At 37.1% G+C, this 25,583-nt stretch overlaps 1 protein-coding gene across 1 annotated transcript in view; it reads left to right on the top strand.

Moving 5' to 3' along the window:
* Positions 1 to 1,872: 1,872 nt before the first annotated feature.
* The window catches only part of LOC124721429 (ras-related protein Rab-4B), a 107,854-nt gene continuing 84,143 nt past the window's right edge, over positions 1,873 to 25,583 (top strand). The window contains exons 1-2 of the mRNA XM_047246403.1: positions 1,873 to 2,104; positions 2,722 to 2,802. Of these exons, the coding sequence (XP_047102359.1) occupies positions 2,089 to 2,104; positions 2,722 to 2,802 (97 nt within the window). The 5' untranslated portion in view covers positions 1,873 to 2,088. The remainder of the gene's footprint in view (positions 2,105 to 2,721; positions 2,803 to 25,583) is intronic.

Here is a 25,583-nt window from a genome sequence, read left to right as displayed (position 1 = left end):
AACTCATTGATGCGGACATGCTGCACCGAGTGTGGGAGGAACTTGATTATCGGCTTGATGTCTGCCGAATCACTAAAGGGGCACATATCGAACATTTGTGAATGCCTAAAAAAACTTTTTGAGTTTTTGTATGTGTGTGCAAAGCACTGTGAAAATATCTCAAGTAATAAAGTTATTGTAGAGCTGTGAAATCGCTTCAATCATTTGTAATAACCCTGTATATATTCTAACTCTAGTTTCCAAATGTTTAGGGTTCAGGATGTTATCTATAGTGTTTTCAAAATATTTTTGTTGACTCGCAAGCTCTATGTCAAGCTGAAGTCTTGTGTACATAAATTTCATTTCCTCAAACTAGGCTGTTCTTTCATATTGTTGCTCTCATTGCACTTAACTTTATACTTCACCCATTACTTTAAAAATTTAATTCCTGCACATTCAAGAATTTTTTTTTCACTTCAAGCCATGCATTTTACATTTGTACTGATCTTTCTTGTAACAATTAGAAAAAACCTGATGTTTCACAAGTCACCAAATGTGGATCACTTTCTTCATTGTTAGTCACGCCTACTGAACACTGATTTTTGATAAGACATGCACTGTTTTCACCTGTTTCTTCTCCAGCTGCTCTTTTCTTCAGCCAATTCATCAAATCCATGATGCAAAATAAAAATACAATATAAAAGTAAAGTTACTTATTCTTTAATCATCACATGGGTCACTTTGCAAATGAAGGTATTAATGCCACTTCTGGGCTCCAACGAAAGTGGAATTAACACTAGTGTCGCTTTAGTGTTTCACAAATACCGATCGAATACCATTTGTGTGTCCAATGAAAATGGAGTTAACACTTGTGCTGCAAGTTTAACTCCAGTGTAGCTGTAGCCTGCAGTCATTGGAAAAGACATGTTACCTTGCATTCAGTTAATTTCGTGATTGTTGATGGCAAAAAAATTATATTGACATGGTTTCGGATGAATATTTCCAGTAAGTCATTCCCACCCATTTTCATCCAACTAAAGCATTGGGAGTAATAATATGTTCAGAATGGGGACACTTATAGTATCGAGTTCCGCAGGACCTGACTTTTGGACCACTGGCCTTTTTCCTTTACATTAATAACCTGTTACTGTCTTTAAATAATAAGGTAAAAATAGTGGCATTTGCTTTCGATACGAGCAATTGATCAAGGGGTTTTGCTCCACAGCTCTGGTTACATCTGAAACAACAAATGTGTCTGGGCGAGAAATGAGGTAAACATTTAGGAGCAGCAGCGAAAGAATGAAAATTTGACTTTATCTAAAGTCGTTTCCGCACTAAATAAAAGATTTTGTTGAACGATGCTTACCAATGCTGAAAACTTAGTAGTAAGTAAATGCACGTTATAATACCTGTTGAGCTGCAGGTTGTACGCAACTTTGAAACCTACACAATATCTTCCTCTAGTTTTATTTTTTTAGACAGTTGACTACGTCCAAAGTGATATAAAATCTCCATCAATCAAAAGACTATAACTGCTGTTCATACTACAAATAAATAGAGAAAACTAACGGTATCAGAACGCCGATAGTGAAACAAAACATTATGTTTTCATGTGTTCACCTTTAAAAAAAGACTATTTTACGAATAGTTTTGAATCCGTCAATCGATCGAGATGATTCTAATTTATGTTTGTTCTAAATAATAAAATTTCGACACTTCTTCTGAGACAGAAGCTAGAAAAGCGGTTAGATGTTTGGGTACAATATCCTTCAATTTTTTTTTTTTTTTTTGTAGTATTGATGAAAAACTTCTGACGTGAATAATGTAATCGAATGTAGCCACGATCAACCATGAAGTTCTATGGAAATTCGGGGAAGCTTCTGTTTTGTAGTATCTTTGTATTGTTTCCGTGTGTTTGTAATTATTGAAAGTTGTTGATTGGTGCTTAGTTTGAGTGTAGCGTCTGACGTATGTGAAGTGTTGTTGGAGGAGAAATCGAACGCAGTTCTGGAGAAATAAATGCGTCGGAGTAAATTTTGCGGCAAAGGCGTAATAAATATGTGATCTACAGAAGTTTGAAATTAAATGTAGTGACGTCAATGTTGAACGATGTCAGAGTCGTACGGTAATTATTACATTAATTATACTGTAACAAACAAATGTCATTACTTCGTATAATTAGGCGATGGTTTTCATTTGTCATGACTCTGCATGGTTGGGTAAGGGAAACAGATAGCGTTGTTTCTACGTTTACTGACAACACTTTACCTTTTTCCTTTCTGTCTGAATGTTAATACGAAAAATGAAAATTACTTTTTTTGTTAGATTGAGCACGCAATACTTATGGATTTTAAAAAAAAATTATGTTATAAACGAACGTTGACGGTGTTTACGTTTCAGCCTTAGAGTTGAGTAGCATCGGGCTTTGAGTGTGAGATAATGCACAAATTTCGCGATTTATTTGTGTTGACCATTATTGTATTTGTTTGATGAATGTTTATATTGTCTGAGGGGAAAACATTCGTCACGTAAAGTAAGACTGAGAGCTGTATAACAATGCTAATGTTTTACACTTGCATATGTTGTGCCTGTTACTAAGTTCTGGAAAAAAATTTACTACCAATATGCTTTCAAAATGAAAGAGACATTTTCACCTGTAGGTGATCCAGTATTTCAGTGTTGCATATTCCATTAATATACCACTAAGCCCTGGTTACTTATTAAAATTGATTTTTATTTCAGATTTCCTGTTTAAATTTTTAGTTATTGGCAGTGCTGGTTCAGGAAAATCGTGTTTATTGCACCAGTTCATAGAATGTAAATGTAAGTATTCATAAATAACTATACTAATGTGTGTGTGTTTTGGAGAAAATTTTACTATCGGGTATCTTTTTTTTTTTTTTTTAAATCATGTTTGTAGAAAACCTAGTAGTCCACATACAACTAAAATATTAGTAGCTCTATTTCTAAAGCACATTATTTTGTGTATATAATGGATGAAGTGACAAGTACAGACAATAAATATTCATTTCTGCGGTATAAAATTACCATGTTGTGCTACTGATGGATATTTTTCTTGTAAGTACATTGTCAGGATGCCTCTTACATTCTCCCAGGCCAACCATTTGGCTCGAATGAGTGTGTGTACCCTGCCTCTCCCCTATAAATGTTGATTGTGATGACAGACTGATCTGTTGTGTAGCTGGAGGTCTGGGTTAGAGTGAAACGTGGCAATTTGATTGAGAGCTAATAAAGTGAGCTAATGTGAATATGAAATATAGGTTGTGGTAATAGATTGAACTGCACCATGGTCAGAGGTGTATGTTTGTTCCCTAGAAAACAAATTTTCATCACAAGTATGTAACACTACAATTCATAAAATTGGTGTTACATGGTAGGCAAATCTTCAGGTACTGTTTTGGTGCATATTGTGGGTGAGGGGAGGGGGACCTCACTATATAACTCTTACGCTCAATTTCTGTTCAATGTAGGATGTTTCATACAGTGAACACACAAATGCTGCCATCAAAGTGACTGATATCTAGATATTATTTAGGATTAAAAAATGCTTGCAGGTTTGTTAGAGAGTTGTCAGGCCTTCTAGTGTCTTGTCGTAAATGGGTCTAATACACTGGTATAGAAATATTTCATTATCTTAACAATTTGTTGATATTAATATGTCCTTTATAAATATCAATTTATATATCAGAAAGTATAGCATGAATATTATCATTGTAATGTTCAAAGGTTTTCAATTAAAAAGTTTTTTTCAGTGTGGTCATTGAAAACTTTTTTGAATAAATTGCCTTGTTTCCTGTAACATGTAATATCATACGTCTGCTTTAAGTCATGGTCAAAAGGCAGACCACTCATCAGAATCCAATATGCACAAAATATCCTCCGCAGCACGGATTTTAGTTATTCTCATGACACCATATTTGTTGGCTTTGCCAACTTCTAATGAAAATGTCCCTTTTCAGTGTAACCTACAACTCAAATTGCACTACAGATCACACTGTCACAGCAAACTGCAGTGCACAGAAATGATATAGAAGCAAAATAAAAATGTTTAGTGGTATCTTCTGTCTGTGCAAGTCACCACATGCCACATTAACAAGGCAGTGCTTGGTATCAGTAGGTTCAACCCACACGTTTTTACATTGCATAACAAAACTGCCTTTTAAAGCGGTATGTAACCCATTAATGCTGTCTCTCTTTTTCTGGTATCAAGTAACTTCAAAGAGCCAGTCATCGCCACTTGGCATTCTCCGTCCCCTCTGTGCCACCCTCCTCCGTGTTTTCAGGTGCATAAAATAACTTTTTAAAGTATCTGCAAAAGCAACCAAATGAAAACAGTGGGGCATAGGATATATATCTGGGAGAAATGAAACTCAGATGCCAATCTAATTTTAATATGGATTTTTGTTGTCACCAAAATAAACAAATTGCACGACAGTTCTTAATGCAGGACAGTATTCAATTCAGATGCTCATCTTCATTATTGAAAACAATTCCACTGGTCAGTATTCACCTCACCACCTTAAAAACATGCTGGTCACTTTGGACCAGTATAGATGGTGCAGTACTGGTACCAGGCAATTATTTAACCCACCACCCCATACGTAAGTCATGCCAGCGAAATGGTTTGTATGTGCCAGTCTGTAGTATGCAATCATTTCAGTAAGGTGGAGACATGATAGATCAGTAAAGAGGACTATCAAGTTTTCCCTGTAGGTCTCAACATTGGTTCTGAAACCAACTCATCTCGCTCTGTTCGTCCACGAGACCCAGAAAGCAGTAGGTACCAGCACCCAGGTGGATGCTTGACTTCTGTAAGGTACCGGATACAGTCCCGCACTGGCTAATGAACAAAATACAAGTGTACTGAATACCAGACCAAATGTATGATTGAACTGAAGAGTTTCTAGCGAACAGAACCCAGCATGCCATTCTCCAGGGAGAGGTGACTTCAGGCGTATCTTAGGGGGGTTTTATAGGTCCATAATTTCCACAATAAAATACATATGAGATAACATCAGAAGTTCCAGGAGGCTCTTCGCAAACGATGCTGTTATGTACAGAACGATCATAATGCTAGAAAATTGTAATAAAATTCAGGAAGACCTGCAGAGGAATGTAAGTTATTGCATATACATAGATAGAAAGACCTATTACCGTATGCTAATGCAATTGCAGATAAATTGCTGGAAGCAATTATATCTATAAAATGCCCAGGAGTTTGCATATGGAGCGATTTAAAGTGGAACAACCACTTAAAAATTATTGCAGGAAAGGCAGATGCCAGACTGAAACTCATTGGAAGAATATTCATGAAAATGTAGTCTACCACCAAAGAAGGTAGTTTACAAAACCATCATTTAACCAGTACTTGAATAATACTCGTTAGTATTAGGATCCGTACCAGATAGGATTGATAGAGGAAATACAAAAGATCTGAAGAAGTACAGTGTGTCTCGTGACAGATTAAGTTAGCGAGCATGAAAGTACCATGAAGATGATCAACCAACTCCAGTGGCAGATGCTAAGAGAGAGTCAGTGCATGGTTTGCTGCTACAGTTCTGAGAGCATACATTCTTAGAAGAGCCATCAAATATAATGCTTCCTCCTATGTATATCTCACAAAAAGACCATGAAAATAAGAGATTGGAGCCCAGATGAAGTCTTACCAGCAATCGTTCTTCCAGCTAACCATTCTCGAATGGAACAAGAATGGGGGGGAGGGGGGATGACAGTGGTATACAATAATAATAATAATATTTTATTCTCGTTAAGCTTACAGAAGCAATAGACAATGTCAAATTAGAAAATATAAACAAAATTACTTGCAGGAGTTATAAGTACAATATTACAGTAGTTTTATAAATAGTCAATAGACAGGAGATACAATATATAAAGTGAGGTAGTACAACCAAATCAGTCAGAATGTACCAGTACAAAAAACAGGAAAAAGTCAGAATACAGAATACCAAGACAGGAAAACATATTATATACAAAGAAATATTACATCAGATTATAATAACTGCCCTTTGCAACTGTGCAGAGAAAAACAGATTAATGCTTATTACTAGCTACTGACAAATAGGTAACTAGAACTGCTAATGAAATAATTAATGTAGTATATCGGGAGCAGCCAAACTTTATAATATTATTTGTTTTTGACTGCAATCAAGAAATTCATCAAGGGAATAAAAAGGATGCTTGACCAGCCACTCATACAGTTTTGGCTTTATCTTTTCAATAGGACAATCGAATTTGCAAAGAGAAAATTTATTGCAACATTTGGAACCTATTACATGATAGCTTTTTAAAGACTTAAGTTAAACGTTGAAAAGGTACATCGACGTGTTTCCTGTTTCTCATATTATACAAATGTATATTTTCTTTTAATTGCTGGTTTGGTAAATTGTTCATGGTATGTGGAACATACGTATATATGAGAGAGAGAGAGAGATGTTAACAACAGTCATAACTTTAAGTTTCACAAACAATGGCTTGCAGGAATCTAGTCTACCAGAATAAGTGATAATTCTTACAACTTTTTTTTTTTTTTTTTTTCAGTAGAAGAATATCATGTACATGGCTACAGTTTCCCCATGATAGTAAACCATAAGAAATAATGCTCTGAAAGAAGGCAAAATATGCTGATCTGATACACAACCTTTTAACCTTCTCAACAAATAGATTACTCTAGAAAGCCTAGCAGATATATAGTTTATATGGTAATTCCAATTAAGTTTACTACATACCAAGAAATTCAACATTATTTGAAACATTCAGAAATAAGGTATCTCTTGAGCTGAAAAACATGAACTGTGTTTTATTTTCATTTAATAAAAAACCGTTTCCTCTGAACCATTTTGATGCTTCACTGATGGTATTTTCTGTTATATTTTTTAACAGTTCCATGGCAGGGTCATTGTTGATAAAGGTTGTATCGTCAGCATATAAGATTGAATGGGAACTTACATTAGATGGTAAATCATTAATCGTAATCAGAAAAAGCAGTGGGCCAAGCACCGAGCCCTGGGGCACACCACACAGGACATCGGCTACATTGGATCTATCTTCATTAATACAAACAATCTGTTTACGGTGCTCCAAAAAAGACCTAAGAATACAGAATCCACTGTTTTGAATACCTAAAATCTTTAATTTATGCAGAAGTAACTTTTGGTTCACACAATCAAATGCTTTACTCAGATCACAAAGGTGACCAGAGCAAACTCCTTATCTTCGAATACCTGGAGAACCTTTTTAACGAGCGAATCAATAGCGTGAGTGGTTGAACTATTTTTCCTAAAACCAAATTGCTCATTGGAAGTAATAGAATTATTATCTAGAAAGTTACACATTTGGTTGTACATAAGTTTCTAATACTTTAGAAAAAACAGGAGTGAGGGTAATGGGGTGGTAACCAGATGGACATTTTCCATCTCCTTTCTTATACACGGGAACAACTCTGCATAACTTCAGTACATTGGGGAAAATTCCCTGTGTCAGCCACTTATTTATAACACAACTTAGAGGGCCGACAATGCATTAAATAACATTTTACAATATCTTACAGGATATGCCGTATATATCGGCACTGCTCGAAGACTTAAACTTATTTGCAATATTTAAAACCTCCTGCTGCGTCACTTCAGAGAACACAAAATTATGTCTGTCATGCCTTAACCCCAAATTACAATTTTCCATCATTTGAGCAGCAGTTTCTGCGGGTTTAATGATATTTTTCTGAATATCCCTAACTGACTGTATACAGAAATTGTTAAAATCATTTGCTGAGACAGCTACCTCTTTTGGTTTGTTATTTTTGGCGACTGAGTTTATTATATTCCAAGCTTTTTTACATTTATTTTCTGATGCCTCGATACTTATAGTGTTATGTTGTTTTTTTGCTTCAATAATAGCTGCCCTATATTTTTTCTTAGCTTCTGTAAAGAAAAATTTGGATTGATGAGTATTAATCTTTTTATTTGGATCAAAGAACAATGTAACTTTATTATTCTTTAAATTGGCTAATTTGGGAGTAAACCACTCTTTATTTCTCTTTTTGGTTTTAGATTCACTGGCGGTCACTTTAATTTTACATTTTCTTTGCGGAATAATCATTTCAAGCAAAGTATTGAATATTGAAAAAATTCTCAAAAACACAGTTAGCTGACAAATGTTCTGTTTTAGCAAACATATCAAACCAATTGAAGGAACTAATCTGGGATCTAAAATTAAACAATTTTGTGTCATCTACAGGTCTTGTTGCAAAAATACAAAGTACCCCGGCCACACACTGCAAGGTGGGTTACAGACTATAGATGTAGACATGACCGTGACATGCCTTGAATGAAGTTGTCTTATTTGTTGGTTATTAGCCATTCATTCATTCACACATTGTGTTCTGTAATAATGGGATGTGAATGAGTCATGTTGTACATTGACAGAAGCAACCATGGCTGGCTACTTTTGTAAAGCATACTGACAACAAATTTTACATAATGTACTCAAACTTATGATGCTAAGTTCATCCTAAATTCATTCTTGTTATTAACCACAAACAACTTATGAAATACGTGTGTTGGCATGTAAATGTAAGAATCCTTAGGTCCCTCAAGAGGCTTCTATCAATTTAGCCTTCCCAACTTGTCTACAAGGAATGGCATGTCACTCACAGCCATTAAACACTGAATGCGAACAGTGGTTATAAAAAATCCTAACTGACGAGGACCAGAGACAAGTTTCGTGCCTTATCAATGACAATTGGTTGCAAACCCAACAGTAATTACTTCTGCCAGTGAATGCAGGTCCATCTCTACTACTTTCTGATGGAATATGGCAAAGGGAACTGCATGCAATGCCCATTGGGTGCCTTGCAAAAGGCCATTGCTCACAGAAGCCTATAAAGCTGAACATAAATGAATGTAACATATTGCACAAACATAGGAAAATAAATTCACTACTGTACAGCTACATTATTGATGGTAAACAGCTGGAGACAGTGTCTGCCGTAAAATATCCACGCGGGACTATCCGAAGCGACCTTAAGTGTAATGAGCATATAGTTTTGTGAATTTCTGCGAATTTGTTTTATTCATCTCATAACTTAAATTTGCAATCCATCTAGTTTGCACACAGGAGACATGTGAAACATTTATGTTACAGTTACAATGATTTTTACATTAATAAATAATAGCACTACAATAAATAATAACACTGTAAGGATATTACTTGGAGTATGTAACACATTGTATCCAGCTCAAATTTTTAGTTTGTCTTGCATGTATTCATCCACTGAGTAATAACACTTCAGTGTCAGTACCTCATATAGCTTTCTTTTAAGTGAACCTAAATTCATCTGCATCAACTCGTTCCCTTTTAATTTATTACATATTTTCGTTTCCATGTATTGAGGTCCCTGGGCATATAGTCTGAGACGGTGGGTGGGGAGCTTCAAATTTTCTTTGTTTCTGGTATCATGTGAATGGACAAAATGGTTTCCCTCAAATACTTCATATCTGGAGTACAAAAATATAATAATCTCATATATGTATAAGGATGACAGAGTTAATATTTTAAGTTTTCTAAATAATGATCATCATGTTTCTTTGTGATTTGTTACGGTGCATATATTTCGAATGATTTTTTTTCTGTATTTTTAGTATCCGCACTATGTTTGTTGAGTTACCCCAAAAAACAATACCATACCTAATAATGGATTCGAAGTAGCTTGTATATGCTACTTTTAATGTGTCCATGTCAGTTGCAGTTGATAATATTTGCATTGCAAATGCAAAGCTGCTCAGTTTGTTTGCTAGGTATTCAGTGTGTACCTACCTGCCAGCTCAAATTTTTATCTACATTTAAACCTAAGAATTTGGCTGAGTCAACTTCTTCTATATCTTGGTTGTTGTGTACAGTCGTAATCTGCTCGCATTTTGACTGCTTGGTTTTTAAATGCATCATGTGAGTCTTAGATGTGTTTAGTTCAACCTATTTAGCTGAAACCAAGTTTCTAAGGTACTGATCACAGATTTGGAAATTTTTTCCGAATCCCGATCTTCATCTATGACAGAAACAGTGGGAAAAGCAGACACCAGACTCGGATTCATTGGAAGAATCTTAAGGAAATGTAACTCAGCCATGAAAGAAGTGGCTTACAAGGCACTCGTTCACCCAATTTTTAGTATTGTTCATCTATCTGGGATCCCTATCGGGTACGACTGAAAGAGGAGATAGAGAAGATCCAACGAAGAGTAGCACGTTTCGTCATGGGATCATTTAGCTGATGAGAAAGCATTACAGAGATGCTAAACAAACTCCACTGGCAGACATTACAAGAGAGGCATTGTGCATCACGGTGAGAGTTACTGTTGAAACTTTGGGACCGTACTTTTCAAGACGAGTCAGACAGCACATTACTTCCTCCCATATATGTCTCGTGTATTGGTCACGAGGAGAAAATTCGAGAAACTAGAGCCAATACAGAGGCTTACTGAAAATCATTCTTCCCACGCACTATTCACGAGTGGAACAGGGTTGAGTGGATCAGATAGTGGTACCGAAAGTACCCTCTGCCACACACCATTAGGTGGCTTGCGGAGTATGATGTAGATGTAGATGTCATAATTGGGCCAGACAGCACAGAAATTGGGAAGTTACTGACTGGAGGAATATAATGGGATCCTACCAGTCACAATTTTGTGCCTTGTAAAATGTTGGAAGATTTTGATTGCACTGCAGTGACAGCCCAATGATACAGTTAACCTGCAGTGCATTAATTGTGTTATGGTTTTCCTCAAATGACGACTAGGTTGGTCACAGTGTTGTGCTTTCTATAACATCTTCACGATTAGTATGCTGCAGATATTTCTGTCTTGCAAGATAACTACTGGGTCCACAGGGCTGCACAGATAGCTTCCTGGTTTGACAAACATTCAGGTTCTGTGTTGTACCTTGACTGGCCCACTAAATCTTCCATTCCTAATACTGTAGAAAATGTTTGGTGCTATTTGGAACAACAAGTGAAAGATAGAAACCAACATCCGTGCAATGAGGTACCTCAGTGGGATGTAATCATCAATGACTGGATTTAGTTAGATATTCCATACTCGAGTAAACTTGAGGACTCTGTTCTTCGCCAAATTAAGACTAGAAGTGATGCTACATGGCATTAGTATGATTTCTCTTGTGGGGTGACCACTTTTTGGTCTAGTTTGCTAATTTCATTAATGTCCAGCAGCGGGCTATTAAACTTTCAGAAAATTTTACATACAGTAAATGTGTGCAATTTAGCCCATATCTCCCACAAGTGCTGCAGACACATACTGTACTGGAAAGTGAGAAGTATGTTAAGATCAGTAAGAAAGTTCTGCGCTTCCAATATATTATTATTATTATTGTTATTATTATTATTGTTATTATTATTGTTATTATTGTTATTATTATTGTTATTATTATTATTATTATTATTATTATTATTATTATTATTATTATTATTATTATTATTATTCAAAATAATTCATTACTCTCAGTACTACTCATTAAATCTCTCACTTTTTGTTTGTTTCTTTCTTTTCCTTGTTTATAACTGCTTGCAGATAGGCACATGCATCACCACGAGACACTTCATGTGTCTGAAATTAGGTGCTTTCAGCTGATGACTCGTCACTCGTGAGATTTGGTTTGGAGAGGAGGGGAAAGGGGAAGGGGGCAGCAGAGCATCAGGGAGAGTAGTCAAGAACTGTGAAGCTTATTGTTCCTAAATAAGTCGATACAAATGTTTGACAGAGGCTATGAGAGAACTGTGTGTTGGAGTTGAATCTTCAGAAAATGTTAAGTGTCTCAGCATCTTGAAGCAGGAATTTCTTTACATGCCAGTCTATCAAAACCGGCTTTAGTAGCCTGTAATAGTCAGTGACATTTATTAATAATATTTTAACAAATTACGTATTTGAAGATATTTATAAATTTTGCATAGATTTAGGCATGTGGGACCACTCTGCATTATTCATTGAACTACCAAAAATTAGCAAAGAAATTTCGTGTAACAAAAGCCATATGAAAAAGAACTTTGCTGAAAAAAATTCAGCTATATTTATTAATAAGTTAAGAGAGGATGAATTGCCTTACAACAGCTGTGTTTCAAGTAGTAATACCTTTGGAAATTTTTAAGTAGCTGTCTTGAAATCTTTAATGATACTTACTTCTCCACTTAGAACCACATGCAACAAAACGACTAATAAACTTAAATGGATAATTGAGGGTTTAACAATTTCTGTTACCAGGAAGAGGCAATTCCACAATGAACTAAAATATAATAAAAACAGACATTTTACTGAGTATGTTTGACATTTTAATCCCATATTTAAAAAAGTTATGAAGGTAGCCAAACAAATGGCAAAAAGTGACTTCATTGTATAATATAAAAATAAGACAAAAGCAGTGTGGTCTGTTGTCAGATCTTAGTTAGGTGTAATGAAATATCAAGTATTAAAGCAGATGGTAGCCTTATTGTAAACCCAGCTCAAATATCGGAGTGTGAATTCTTCATAAAGGTGGCAAGTCAGAGGCCGATACATCAGAGTAAAGTAAATCCCTTTCTACTCCACCAAGAAGCTAAATAGCTCACAGATTTAAAAAAAAAGTCACAATAAAGGATGTGAAAAATGTTATATTATCATTAAAAAATAAAAACTCTTCTGGGTGGGATGGCATACCCACTAAAGGGATTAAAACAGTGTGTAACATACTAGCACCTCTCCAAACTAAAATAATCAATATTTTGAGCAGGGATGCTTTCCTGATGTGACGAAGTATGCCAAAGACAGACCTCTGTTCGAGAAAGGGTTGCGGGAAGGCATGAGAAACTGTCACCCTATTTGTACTCTTCCAGTCCTGTCGAACATGTTAAAGTAGTTGCAAACCAGATCAAAAATTGTATTGTAAAAAATATAATTATAAGTAACTAACTTGGATTTCAACCAGGAAAAAACACTATGGATACAGTGAATAACTTTTCAAAAAAGTTATGCAAATGATTGGAGCGGGGGAGTAAAGTTCCTGGTATCTTATGTGGTCTTACAAAAGTGTTTGACTCTGTGAACCATGCCATGGCTATATACAAATTAGATAAATATGGGATTAAGGGCAACTTGCACAACAGAAAACATAGGGTAGCTATCACTTCAAGTGCAGTGAATTACTATTGTAAATTATGTACAGTATCACAAGATATGCCTCAATGCCCCATTTTGGGCAATCCTGTTCCTATTCTGTGTAAACATTTTACCCAAATATGTAAATACCCCATCAGTTCTGTTTGAAGATAATATTTCTGTTTTAATTGAAGATGACGGTGCAGAAAAAATTCCTAGCTGCATTGTAACCACCCTGGATACATTAGGAAACTGGTTCCAGTTAAATGGGTTGAAACTGAACATTGCAAAAACCCATTTGGTACATTTCAAAACCAAACATTTGAAATGGGTCAAACTTAAAATGCGACATAACAATCAACTTGTGGAAGTAGTTGACACGATCAGATTTCTTAGACTAAATGTGGACAAGAACTTAAGCTGGAATACACATATTGACTTCCTGTCAAATAACTGAAGCAGTTTTGCATTTGCGATGCAAATACTAGTGAATTCCTTTGACTTGAGTACACAAAAAATAGCATATCATAGTTATTTTGAATCTGTCATTAGATATGGTATAATTTTCTGGAGAAGTTCAAATAGTGTACCTCAAGTACTGAAAGTGCAAAAGACAATTATCAGATACATGTGTACTGCACAACAAATAGTATCTTGTCGCCCACTATTTCGGAAACTACAAATCCTAACTGTTTCCACGGTATACATGTATGAAATTGTAATCTTCCTACACATCAGACAAAAATTATTTGAGGAGAATCATTTTAACCACACATGTAACACGAGTTATAAAAATAATTTTATGCTATCCATGCACCAGTTGAAATTATACACACAGACTCCACAGGATATGGGGATGACGATTTTGTTAACATCAGCTGTTCTATGTTTATGGTGAAATTTTACCATGGCTTTGACATATCTCCTGTACCTGAATCAAATGATTTAGACTATGTACATTATGAGATTAATAAACCACAATTCACAATACTGTTCCAATTGCTGGTATTTGTTATGATATCCACAAAGGGAAAAAAAAAATCTTTCTTACCCTGTTGTCTTGCAGCATGCTGTGAATTACACAGACGAGTCGATGAATCCCTTTAATTATTAGTATGGTACACACCAATCCTCTTCCATCCTTCTATGTTGTCACTCGTGGAACACTTTGTGTGGCTCTCCTTATGCTCACTTTGGCTTCATATAGTTTTTGTTTCTCAACAAGGCTTTGGTTACTTTTAAATCTATGGTGAAGCTATCTGTGCTTTTGGAGAAACTTTCTAAGATGGTTATTAAATCGTAAAAAAGTCATTTCAAACCCCCACAAGTTCGCTCATAGCATGCTTGTAAGGCTTATTATACAATACTCTTGAATTTTATTCATTTGTACTTAACATTTTCACTCTCTCAGATGGATGTGTGATGTTAACTGCTCAGGTAATCTGTATTCTGTTTTTTGTTGCAGAAATATTTTTTACCCTTAAAATTTCCATTTCCATTTACCAAAGATGCTGTAACAGCCTTATGACCACTGGTTCTGTGCTCTGCAGTAGCGGAGTCAAAAAGTTTGGTCGTCTGATAAATGGCCCAAAGTAATTTTGATGTACAACTTATAGGTCAAATATCAAATGAACACAAAATCTTAAACATTGCTGTGAAACAGCAGGTGTGTAATTCAGAATAGATTAAAAATCAGCTAACCATTTGCAATTAAAGATTTATTATCCCTTGGCCATAGTTTCAATATTTGTTAAAATATCTTTCTTCAGAAGGCCAACTGCAGTTGGCCGTAGTCCCTTAGATACAGTACATGTAACTTACGCAAATATTTTATCTGGGGATGCCTATTGCATCATGTGATGTAAGAGGCCAATACTTCTGATGAAGGTATTTTTACAAATATCGGAACCGTTGTTGTTGTTGTTGTTGTCTTCAGTCCCGAGACTGGTTTGATGCAGCTCTCCATGCTACTCTATCCTGTGCAAGCTTCTTCATCTCCCAGTACTTACTGCAACCTACATCCTTCTGAATCTTCTTAGTGTATTCATCTCTTGGTCTCCCTCTACGATTTTTACCCTCCACGCTGCCCTCCAATACTAAATTGGTGATCCCTTGCTGCCTCAGAATATGTCCTACCAACCGGTCCCTTCTTCTTGTCAAGTTGTGCCACAAGCTCCTCTTCTCCCCAATTCTGTTCAATACCTCCTCATTAGTTATGTGATCTACCCATCTAATCTTCAGCATTCTTCTGTAGCACCACATTTCGAAAGCTTCTATTCTCTTCTTGTCCAAACTATTTATAGTCCATGTTTCACTTCCATACATGGCTACATACAAATACTTTCAGAAACGACTTCCTGACACTTAAATCTATACTCGATGTTAACAAATTTCTCTTCTTCAGAAATGCTTTCCTTGCCATTGCCAGTCTACATTTTATATCCTCTCTACTTCGACCATCATCAGTTATTTTGCTCCCCAAATAGCAAAACTCCTTTACTACTTTAAGTGTCTCATTTCCTAATCTAATTCCCTCAGCATCACCCGACTTAATTCAACTACATTCCATTATCCTCGTTTTGCTTTTGTTGATGTTCATCTTGTATCCTCCTTTCAAGACACTGTCCATTCCGTTCAACTGCTCTTCCAAGTCTTTCGCTGTCTCTGACAGAATTACAATGTCATCGGCAAACCTGAAAGTTTTTATTTCTTCTCCATGGACTTCAATACCTACTCCGAATTTTTCTTTTGTTTCCTTTACTGCTTGCTCAATATACAGATTGAACAACATCGGGGACAGGCTACAACCCTGTCTCACTCCCTTCCCAACCGCTGCTTCCCTTTCATGCCCCTCGACTCTTATAACTGCCATCTGGTTTCTGTACAAATTGTAAATAGCCTTTCGCTCCCTGTATTTTACCCCTGCCACCTTTAGAATTTGAAAGAGAGTATTCCAGTCAACATTGTCAAAAGCTTTCTCTAAGTCTACAAATGCTAGAAATGTAGGTTTGCCTTTCCTTAATCTATTTTCTAACATAAGTCGTAGGGTCAGTATTGCCTCACGTGTTCCAACATTTTTGCGGAATCCAAGCTGATCTTCGCCAAGGTCGGCTTCTACCAGTTTTTCCATTCGTCTGTAAAGAATTCGCGTTAGTATTTTGCAGCTGTGACTTATTAAACTGATTGTTCGGTAATTTTCACATCTGTCAACACCTGCTTTCTTTGGGATTGGAATTATTATATTCTTCTTGAAGTCTGAGGGTATTTCGCCTGTCTCATACATCTTGCTCACCAGATGGTAGAGTTTTGTCAGGACTGGCTGTCCCAAGGCCGTCAGTAGTTCCAATGGAATGTTGTCTACTCCCGGGGCCTTGTTTCGACTCAGCTCTTTCAGTGCTCTGTCAAACTCTTCACGCAGTATCACATCTCCCATTTCATCTCCATCTACATCCTCTTCCATTTCCATAATAGTGTCCTCAAGTACATCGCCCTTGTATAGACCCTCTATATACTCCTTCCACCATTCTGCTTTCCCTTCTTTGCTTAGAACTGGGTTTCCATCTGAGCTCTTGATATTCATACAAGTGGCTGTCTTTTCTCCAAAGGTATCTTTAATTTTCCTGTAGGCAGTATCTCTCTTACCCCTAGTGAGATAAGCCTCTACATCCTTACATTTGTCCTCTAGCCATCCCTGCATAGCCATTTTGCACTTCCTGTCAATCTCATTTTTAAGACGTTTGTATTCTCTTTTGCCTGCTTCATTTACTGCATTTTTATATTTTCTCCTTTCATCAATTAAATTCAATATTTCTTCTGTTACCCAAGGATTTCTACCAGCCCTCGTCTTTTTACCTACTTGATCCTCTGCTGCCTTCACTACTTCATCCCTCAGAGCTACCCATTCTTCTTCTACTGTATTTCTTTCCCCCATTCCTGTCAATTGTTCCCTTATGCTCTCCCTGAAACTCTGTACAACCTCTGGTTCTTTCAGTTTATCCAGGTCCCATCTCCTTAAATTCCTACCTTTTTGCAGTTTCTTCAGTTTTAATCTACAGTTCATAACCAATAGATAGTGGTCAGAGTCCACATCTGCGACTGGAAATGTCTTAATATTTAAAACCTGGTTCCTAAATCTCTGTATTACCATTATGTAATCTATCGGATACCTTCTAGTATCTCCAGGATTCTTCCATGTATACAACCTTCTTTTATGATTCTTGAACCAAGTGTTAGCTATGATTAAGTTGTGCTCTGTGCAAAATTCTACCAGACGGCTTCCTCTTTCATTTCTCTCCCCCAATCCATGCCGAATTCCAGTCACCCATGACTATTAAATTTTCGTCTTCCTTCACTACCTGAATAATTTCTTTTAGCTCATCATACATTTCATCAATTTCTTCATCATCTGCAGAGCTAGTTGGCATATAAGCTTGTACTACTGTAGTAGGCATGGGCTTTGTGTCTATCTTGGCCACAATAATGCGTTCACTATGCTGTTGGTAGTAGCTTACCCGCACTCCTATTTTTTTATTCATTATTAAACCTACTCCTGCATTACCCCTATTTGATTTTGTATTTATAACCCTGTATTCACTTGACCAAAAGTCTTGTTCTTCCTGCCACCGAACTTCACTAATTCCCACTATATCTAACTTCAACCTATCCATTTCCCTTTTTAAATTTTCTAACCTACCTGCCCGATTAAGGGATCTGACATTCCACACTCTGATCCGTAGAACGCCAGTTTTCTCTCTCTTGATAGCGACATCCTCTTGAGTAGTCCCCGCCCGGAGATCTGAATGGGGGACTATTTTACCTCCGGAATATTTTACCCAAGAGGACGCCATCATCATTTAACCATACAGTAAAGCTGCATGCCCTCGGGAAAAATTACGGCTGTAGTTTCCCCTTGCTTTCAGCCGTTCGCAGTACCTGCACAGCAAGGCCATTTTGGTTAGTGTTGCAAGACCAGATCAGTCAATCATCCAGACTATTGCCCCTGCAATTACTGAAAAGGCTGCTGCCCCTCTTCAGGAACCACACGTTTGTCTGGCCTCTCAACAGATACCCCTCCAGTGTGGTTGCACCTACGGTACGGCTATCTGTATCACTGAGGCACGCAAGCCTCCCCACCAACGGCAAGGTCCATGGTTCATGGGGGTAGGATCGGAACCATGCTCAAGGAATACTAGCTACAGATTGGTGGGTGGTACAGACAGGTATTCATTTGAGAAGAGATTGAAAGATCAGTCAACCAATTGCAAATAAAGGTTTATTATCGGAACCATGGTCAAGGAATAGGAAACTTTTATTTGCAATTGGTTGACTGATTTTTCAATCTCTTCTCAAATGAATACCTGTCTGTACCACCCACCAATCTGTAGCTAGTAGGATGAACTTTCTCTCTAATATGGTAATATTCAGAAATTTTTTGTTTGTCCTCCAAATTTTCCCACAAATGTTCTGCCTCTATTGCCACAGTGGCGAGGAGTCTGTAAAAGTACTAGATTACTATGCTTGACACACACACACACACACACACACACACACACACACACACACACACACACAGCGCGCGCGCGAGCGTGTATTGTACACAGGAGTGTCATTTAAACACTTTGTCTTAGCTTTTCTCACTGTTTCTATGAGCCTTCATAATACTCATTTTCCATTTGCTGGGTTGTCTATCCTATGCTTCTCCTTCATATTTATTATGTCCTGCAAGAGATAAAATAATACTTTTCTGATGTAGGTCTACAGCATGTGTGTTAATCATCAATAAGAGGAGCTAAATAGAAAATGTTACACTTTTCGTTAGAGCCACACTGAAAAGTCACAATCACTGGTATTTGACTCGTGTGAACTTCTATCAACAATCCATCATCTCACTCAGTATGATACATTTTGTCATCGCACATAACTGTAGGGTTGCTGTGCATGAAGGATATCATTAAGAATGATGCCCTTCACTTTTTCCACATAAACAACTGTGATATAATGCGTGATTTGCCATTGCAGACTGCAAATGTTTATATGAGGGTAAGTCAATTATTGTCTGCAAAGTAGTTATAAAATTTTATTGTAATCAAATAGGAAACTTCCAAGAACATCATTTTTCGACATAGTCTCCTTGCATTTCAACACACTTGGTCCATCGTTGTACAACCTTTCTGATGTCCCCATAAAAGCAGGTTCTCGGCTGAGCTGCAAGCCAGGAATGCATCACTTCTTTCACTGCTTCGTCCGAGGCAAACCGACGGCCCCTTAATGCCTGTTTGAGGGGACAAAACAAGTGATATTCAGAAGGGGCAAGATCAGGACTATATGGAGGATGATCCAGTATTTCAAATTTGAGTTTCTGGAGCGTTTCAGCAGTGTGGGCAGCAGTATGTGGACAGGCATTGTCGTGCAACAACACAACACCTTTTGACAGCAATCCTCGGCATTTGCTTTGAATTGCAAGCTTTGCGTGGCAGTAAGCATCTCACTGTAACATACACTGTTTATTGTTGTGCCCCTTTCCCCATAACATTCCAGTACTGGACCTTGTGCATCCCAAAAAACAATAAGCATCAGTTTTCCTGTGGATGATTGGATCTTGAACTTTTTCTTGCACAGCAAATTTGGATGTTTCCATTCCATACTCTGCCGTTTACTCTCTGGCTCGTAATGATGGATCCATGTTTTGTCACCAGTAATGATCCTGTCTAAGAAGTTGTCCCCTTCATTACCATAGTGATCCAAATGCTTTTTGCAGATGTCCAAGTGTGTTTGTTTATGCAACTGTGTGAGTTGTTTTGGGACCCACCTTGAACAAACTTTATGAAACCCAAGTCTGTTGGGAATGATTTCATAGGCAGAACTGCGACTAATTTGCAGACGATGTGGCACTTTGTCAATAGTTAATCATCTGTCTAAGAGAATCATTTCACGTGAACACTGGTTTCTTCATTTGTGGTGGAAAATGGTCATCCAGCTCCTTCATTGTGCGTAACACTTGTGCAACCATTTCGGAATTTTTGAATCCATTTGTAGACACTCCGTTGTGGCAAAACACTGTTCCCGTACTGTACCTAAAGTCTTAGATGAATTTTAGCCCCTGATACACCTTCCGACCACAAAAAGTGGATCACTGAATGTTGCTCTTCTTTGGTGCAAATAGACAGCGGAGCAGCCATGATTAACAGCATGGCAGCAATAATGAAACTAACCTAGCAGCTTGAAAATTGCAAAGATGTAACAACAAATAAACAAAGCATGTGTCATCAATGTAAAATGACAGTACTACCAAAATAAACAAAAATATAACTAAATTGTGGATAATAATTGACTTACCCTCGTATGTATAGTACATTCATGGTAGCATGCAGTTCTCCATATAGTCTTCACTCTCCTAACAAAAAGACTACCTAAAAGTCCAAAAGGTGCTTTTCATTTGTGTTACAGTCGACCATGCTTCATTTGTTTATATTTCAACATTCAGCAGAAATACACATTTTCTGTTCCACAAAGTGTTCACATTATCATTGTTCAGGAGAAAAGTCTGTAATTTAATCCTGAGTGTCATACATAATGACTAATACATACATTACTTTCATTATTTGCTATATCTGCAAACAAAGGATTCATATTTATAAACACGTTATATAAGTTTTATCTGAATGCTGTTTGTAGATTTTTAGCAGTTCTTTACATGCCATAGATGAAGTTGAGACAATGAATATTTTGCCATTTCAATACTGCATGTCTCATTTCTGTCCTTTTATTATATGCTTGTTTGTCTTCTTCATGCCAGCATTTTTTTTATGGTTATATTTTGTCACATGGTCATTAACTGAACATCAATGAGGAATGGATAACTAATAACCAAGTAGGACATTTACATCAATGAGTATTTCGTAAATACACAAGATTATGATGAAAACTGCACAATTCGGACAGATCATCACTTCTCGTACATCTTCCAGCAATCCTTCATGGATTGATGTTTTCTCAACCACTTTCTTAATATGTTCACAGTTTGAGATGAGTCATGGGGGGGTGACATTACCAATAGCTTCTTTTGTCAGCATTTTTGTCTCATTAAGAATAAACATTTTATTGTTCCTTGCCACTATTTTTCTCCTCGGCCCATTGAAGTTCAATTCAACTGAAATAGGCATGTTACAGATGAAGTCCGAGTATGCTCCAAACTTTCATTGTATCTAGTTTCTATTTGCTTCATTTGCACTTTCAGAGCTTTATTTAACACAGTGAAGCAGTATGGTCCATTGTCCACTTCTGTCATTGATTGTTATTGTTAAGAAATTTCCAAAAGTCTCCAAAATAATCATGAAAAGTCATTTCAAATTTTTTTTTAAATGAATAAAAATTGTTCAAGACCACATTAGCTGCGTATAGGTTCTTTTATTAGGCAACACAACTGGTTTTGCACCATTATTGGTGCAGCTTCAGGTGATAATCTGTACTGAATATATGACCAAAAGTGTAGGGCAGAAAGATGGCGTGAAACAAAGGATTCTGAATGTAGGAACTATGAGTAGCAGCTGGATATTTTCGGTGCTACAGGAATGTAATGGAAATCTGACATATGGACATATTTACACAAAATGAAATGTAACTCACAGAAAATATGTACATAGATGAAATGTGTGGACTAACCAATCATCACAGTGAGAACATGAAAACTTTAAAGCATCACATACACGTTTTGTACTTAGCTGACACACCCTATAACACTTCTTTAGAAATGAAAGCAATCATATGTCCATGTTTGATGTTTAATTATGTCCCAAAAAGTTTGAAGTAAATAAAAAGTGAGTATACTCTTGTACATGGACTTCCCACCACTTAATTAACATAAGTATGTCATAGCAAATGATCAAACTGACCGCCGTTTTCGTGCTGGCACAGACCCCCTAGATCCTATACTCAAATTCCTCCACTTGATGCTTTCTTTCTGCCCTACACTTTGTGACAGTGTGTATACACGCTGATGGAAAAAATCTCAGCACCAAAAAATGTAAAGTAATTTCAGAAACACATTAGTGTAGGTAACAAATTTAAGTAATTAACATTGTAAGATCATAGGTTAATGCAAGTCCAAAGTAAGCCATTGCAAATGTGAAATGCTGTTACATTAATAACTGGTGAAACTGCCAGACCGTTGAATGCAAACATGCATGCATTGTGTTGTATAGGTGCCGGATGTCAGTTTGTGGGATGGAGTTCCATGCCTGTTATATTTGGTTGATCAATACAGGGATGGTTAGTGCTGTTCATGGATGATGCTGGAGATGTCGTCTGATGATGTCCTATGTGTTCTTGACTGGAGACAGATCTGGTGATCAAGCAGGCCAAGGCAGCATGTCAACACTCTGTAGAGCACATTAGGCTCCAACAGCAGCATGTGGGCAAGTGTTATCCTATTGGAAAGCACCCCTTGGAAAGCTGTTCATGAATGGCTCCATGACAGGTTGAATTACCAGATTGACGTACAGTTTTGCAGTTAGTGTGTTTGGGATAACCACGAGAGTGCTCCTGTTGTCATATAAAACCGCACTGCAGACGATAACTCCAAGTGTAGGCCCAATGTGTCTAACATGCAGACAGGTTGGTTGCAGGCTCTCAACTAGTCTCCCAGTTGTTAGTGCAAAAATATAGTTTGATGCCAATCTGAAAAAATACTGTCAACATCCATATATATTATAAAAATGGTTGGATGTATGTGTGTGTTCCACATCTCCTCCTAAACCACAGGATCAGTTTCCACCCAACCCTTACTATCAGGCAACAATAGATGTTGGGCTAAGAACCACCAACCTATCATGGTTCAGGAGAAATGACTTCATAAACAATGAGATGTGTGGAAAACTGTTGCATCATGCCTGACGTTTAAATTTATTACTTCTTTGCTACTAACAATATTCATAATATAGTTCACAGACAGTATCCACATATGCCACTGAATGTACCTGCATAAATATATTGTTGTACAACAGATAGTTCAAGAGATGTGACATCATAAACACTGAGATGTGTGAAAAAATGCCTCATGGTGCATGAAGTTTTAATACATGTATTCTTTACTACCACGACACTCATACAGTTTAGTCAGTTTAAGGAAATCCTAGAAACATGGCACCACTTTTGACAGCTTTCAACTGCAAAGTGCAAATGGCTTTAGGCAAAAATAATAGCTATCTATAGAGGTATGAAGAGGTGTTGTCATAGCGACATTTACAAAATTGTGTTGCAGACATGTGAAACAGCTGCACCCAGCATGCAGAAACTGTACGCTACCGATACAGTTTCATTTTTTGTTTTCATTTCTTTTAGAAAATTGTCAAAATGAATTCCTGGGCAGTGTTGGGTTTGTCAGACAGCATTTAAATAAATACAACAAACGTCCTATCAAATATACAATATGCAATAGGGAGCATTTAATTTCTAATTGGTCACAGATATCTATTCCTACAGATACCAATGTGATTTCTCTCAATATGAAAAACATGTACTCTAACGTTCTGACCAACCAAGTTTGCGAAATCATATCTAGTAATTTACAGATTTGTGGTAGATGCCCTTGTGATGAAATACGAGGGTAATCCCAAAAGTAAGGACTCCTTTTTTTTAATATATAAGTACATCAGTTTACAGCTTGAAAATTTAGCTATTTTTCGACATAATCATCATTTCTGTCAATGCATTTTTGTGCCCGTGTCATACCAGCTTGCCGCCATGCTGTTCAGAAAGTTATCAACCTCTTCTTTCACCTCATCGTCGGAGCTGAGTTGCTTTCCAGCCAAATGTTCTTTTAACCTAGGGAACAGGTGATAGTCACTGGGCGCCAAGTCAGCCAAATGTTCTTTTAACCTAGGGAACAGGTGATAGTCACTGGGCGCCAAGTCAGGACTATAGGGTGGGTGGGTGATTATGTTCCACTGAAACTGTTGCGGGAGAGCAACAGTTTGCCGAGTGATGTGTGGGCGAGCGTTGTCATGGAGAATGTGTACACCCTTGCTCAACATTCCTCTTCTCCGGTTCTGAATTGCCCGTTTGAGTTTTTTCAGAGTCTCACAGTACCTATCAGCATTAATTGTGGCCCCAGTTGGCATAAAGTCGACCAACAATACCCCTTTCTGATCCCAAAAAACGATTGTCATGACTTTACCGGCAGACTGTGTTTGTTTGAATTTCCGTGGCTATGGCGACGAAGGATGCCGCCACTAGCACGATTGTTGCTTGGTCTCAAGTGTAAAGTGGTATGCCCAGGTTTCGTTACCCATGACAATTGAGTCCGGAAAGTTGTCCTGTTCGGCTGCAACGCAGTGAAGAAATGCGCGGGAAGCATCAACTGGTTGCCGCATGTGATCCTCAGTCAGCATATGAGGCACCCATCTTGTGCACACCTTCTAGTAGTTCAATGTTTCCATTAAAATTCTGAGCAGTGCTTTGGGAAACCTCCACTTCCAATAATGTGGTTGACACATACATTTGGTTTCACAGGTTTTATTTCTATAACTGTCAGGCACCCCTCACTGAATTAGTTATGGACAGTCCATCTCTTAATTAAGTAATTAAGTCTCCTTTGCTAGATACACACATTCTGCACCTTCTAATTATATTATGATAGATAGTCACTGTGCAGTATAGCATAACTAACCTACAACAGTCTGACACACATTAAATGATACATGTGGCACTTAAATAAAAAAAGTTAATCAGCAATCATTGTTAATTGTCTTACTTCACAGTCCATTTACTTATTCACAAAACTAAATCATTGCACCATTAAATCTTGGAACAGACTGACTTTAAAATGCCTTCAGGCTCAGTGCTTATATAGCTTACAAAATGACTACTAAAGTTTCAGATAAGTATGTGTCAACCACATTATTGGAAGTTTTTGAATGCAAAGGGCACTGCAAGTAGACAGTGCTGTACCCACCCATATTTATGACCAATTTTTTGCCATGGCCACTGGCACCCGGGAACTATAAGCTGATACATGACACGGTATGTCACAGTTTGGCCAACTCCAAAGTCTGCCATTGCTTCGCATTTCCACAAAACAGGACACACAATTTCTGGTATGGAGAATAATTTAAAAGTTTTACGTAAAGAGGATGTAAGATGAACATCAACAAAAGCAAAATGAGGATAATGAAATGTGTTTCTGGAGATGAGACATTTGTTAACATTGAGTATAGATTTAGATCTCAGGAAGTCCTTTCTGAAAGTATTTATATGGAGTGTAGCCATGTACGGAAGTGAAACATACACGACGAATAGTTTAGACAAGAAAAGAAAAGAAGCTTTTGAAATGTGGTTCTACAGAAGAATGCTGAAGGTTAGATGGGTAGATCACATAACAAATGAGAAGAAACTGAATAGAATTGGGGAGAAGAGAAATTTGTGGTTCAACCTGAC

This window comes from Schistocerca piceifrons, chromosome X, assembly GCF_021461385.2.
Source record: "Schistocerca piceifrons isolate TAMUIC-IGC-003096 chromosome X, iqSchPice1.1, whole genome shotgun sequence".
NCBI lineage: Eukaryota > Metazoa > Arthropoda > Insecta > Orthoptera > Acrididae > Schistocerca > Schistocerca piceifrons.
The sequence above is the reverse complement of the archived record's forward strand: the minus strand, read 5'-3'. Positions and strand labels throughout refer to the sequence as shown.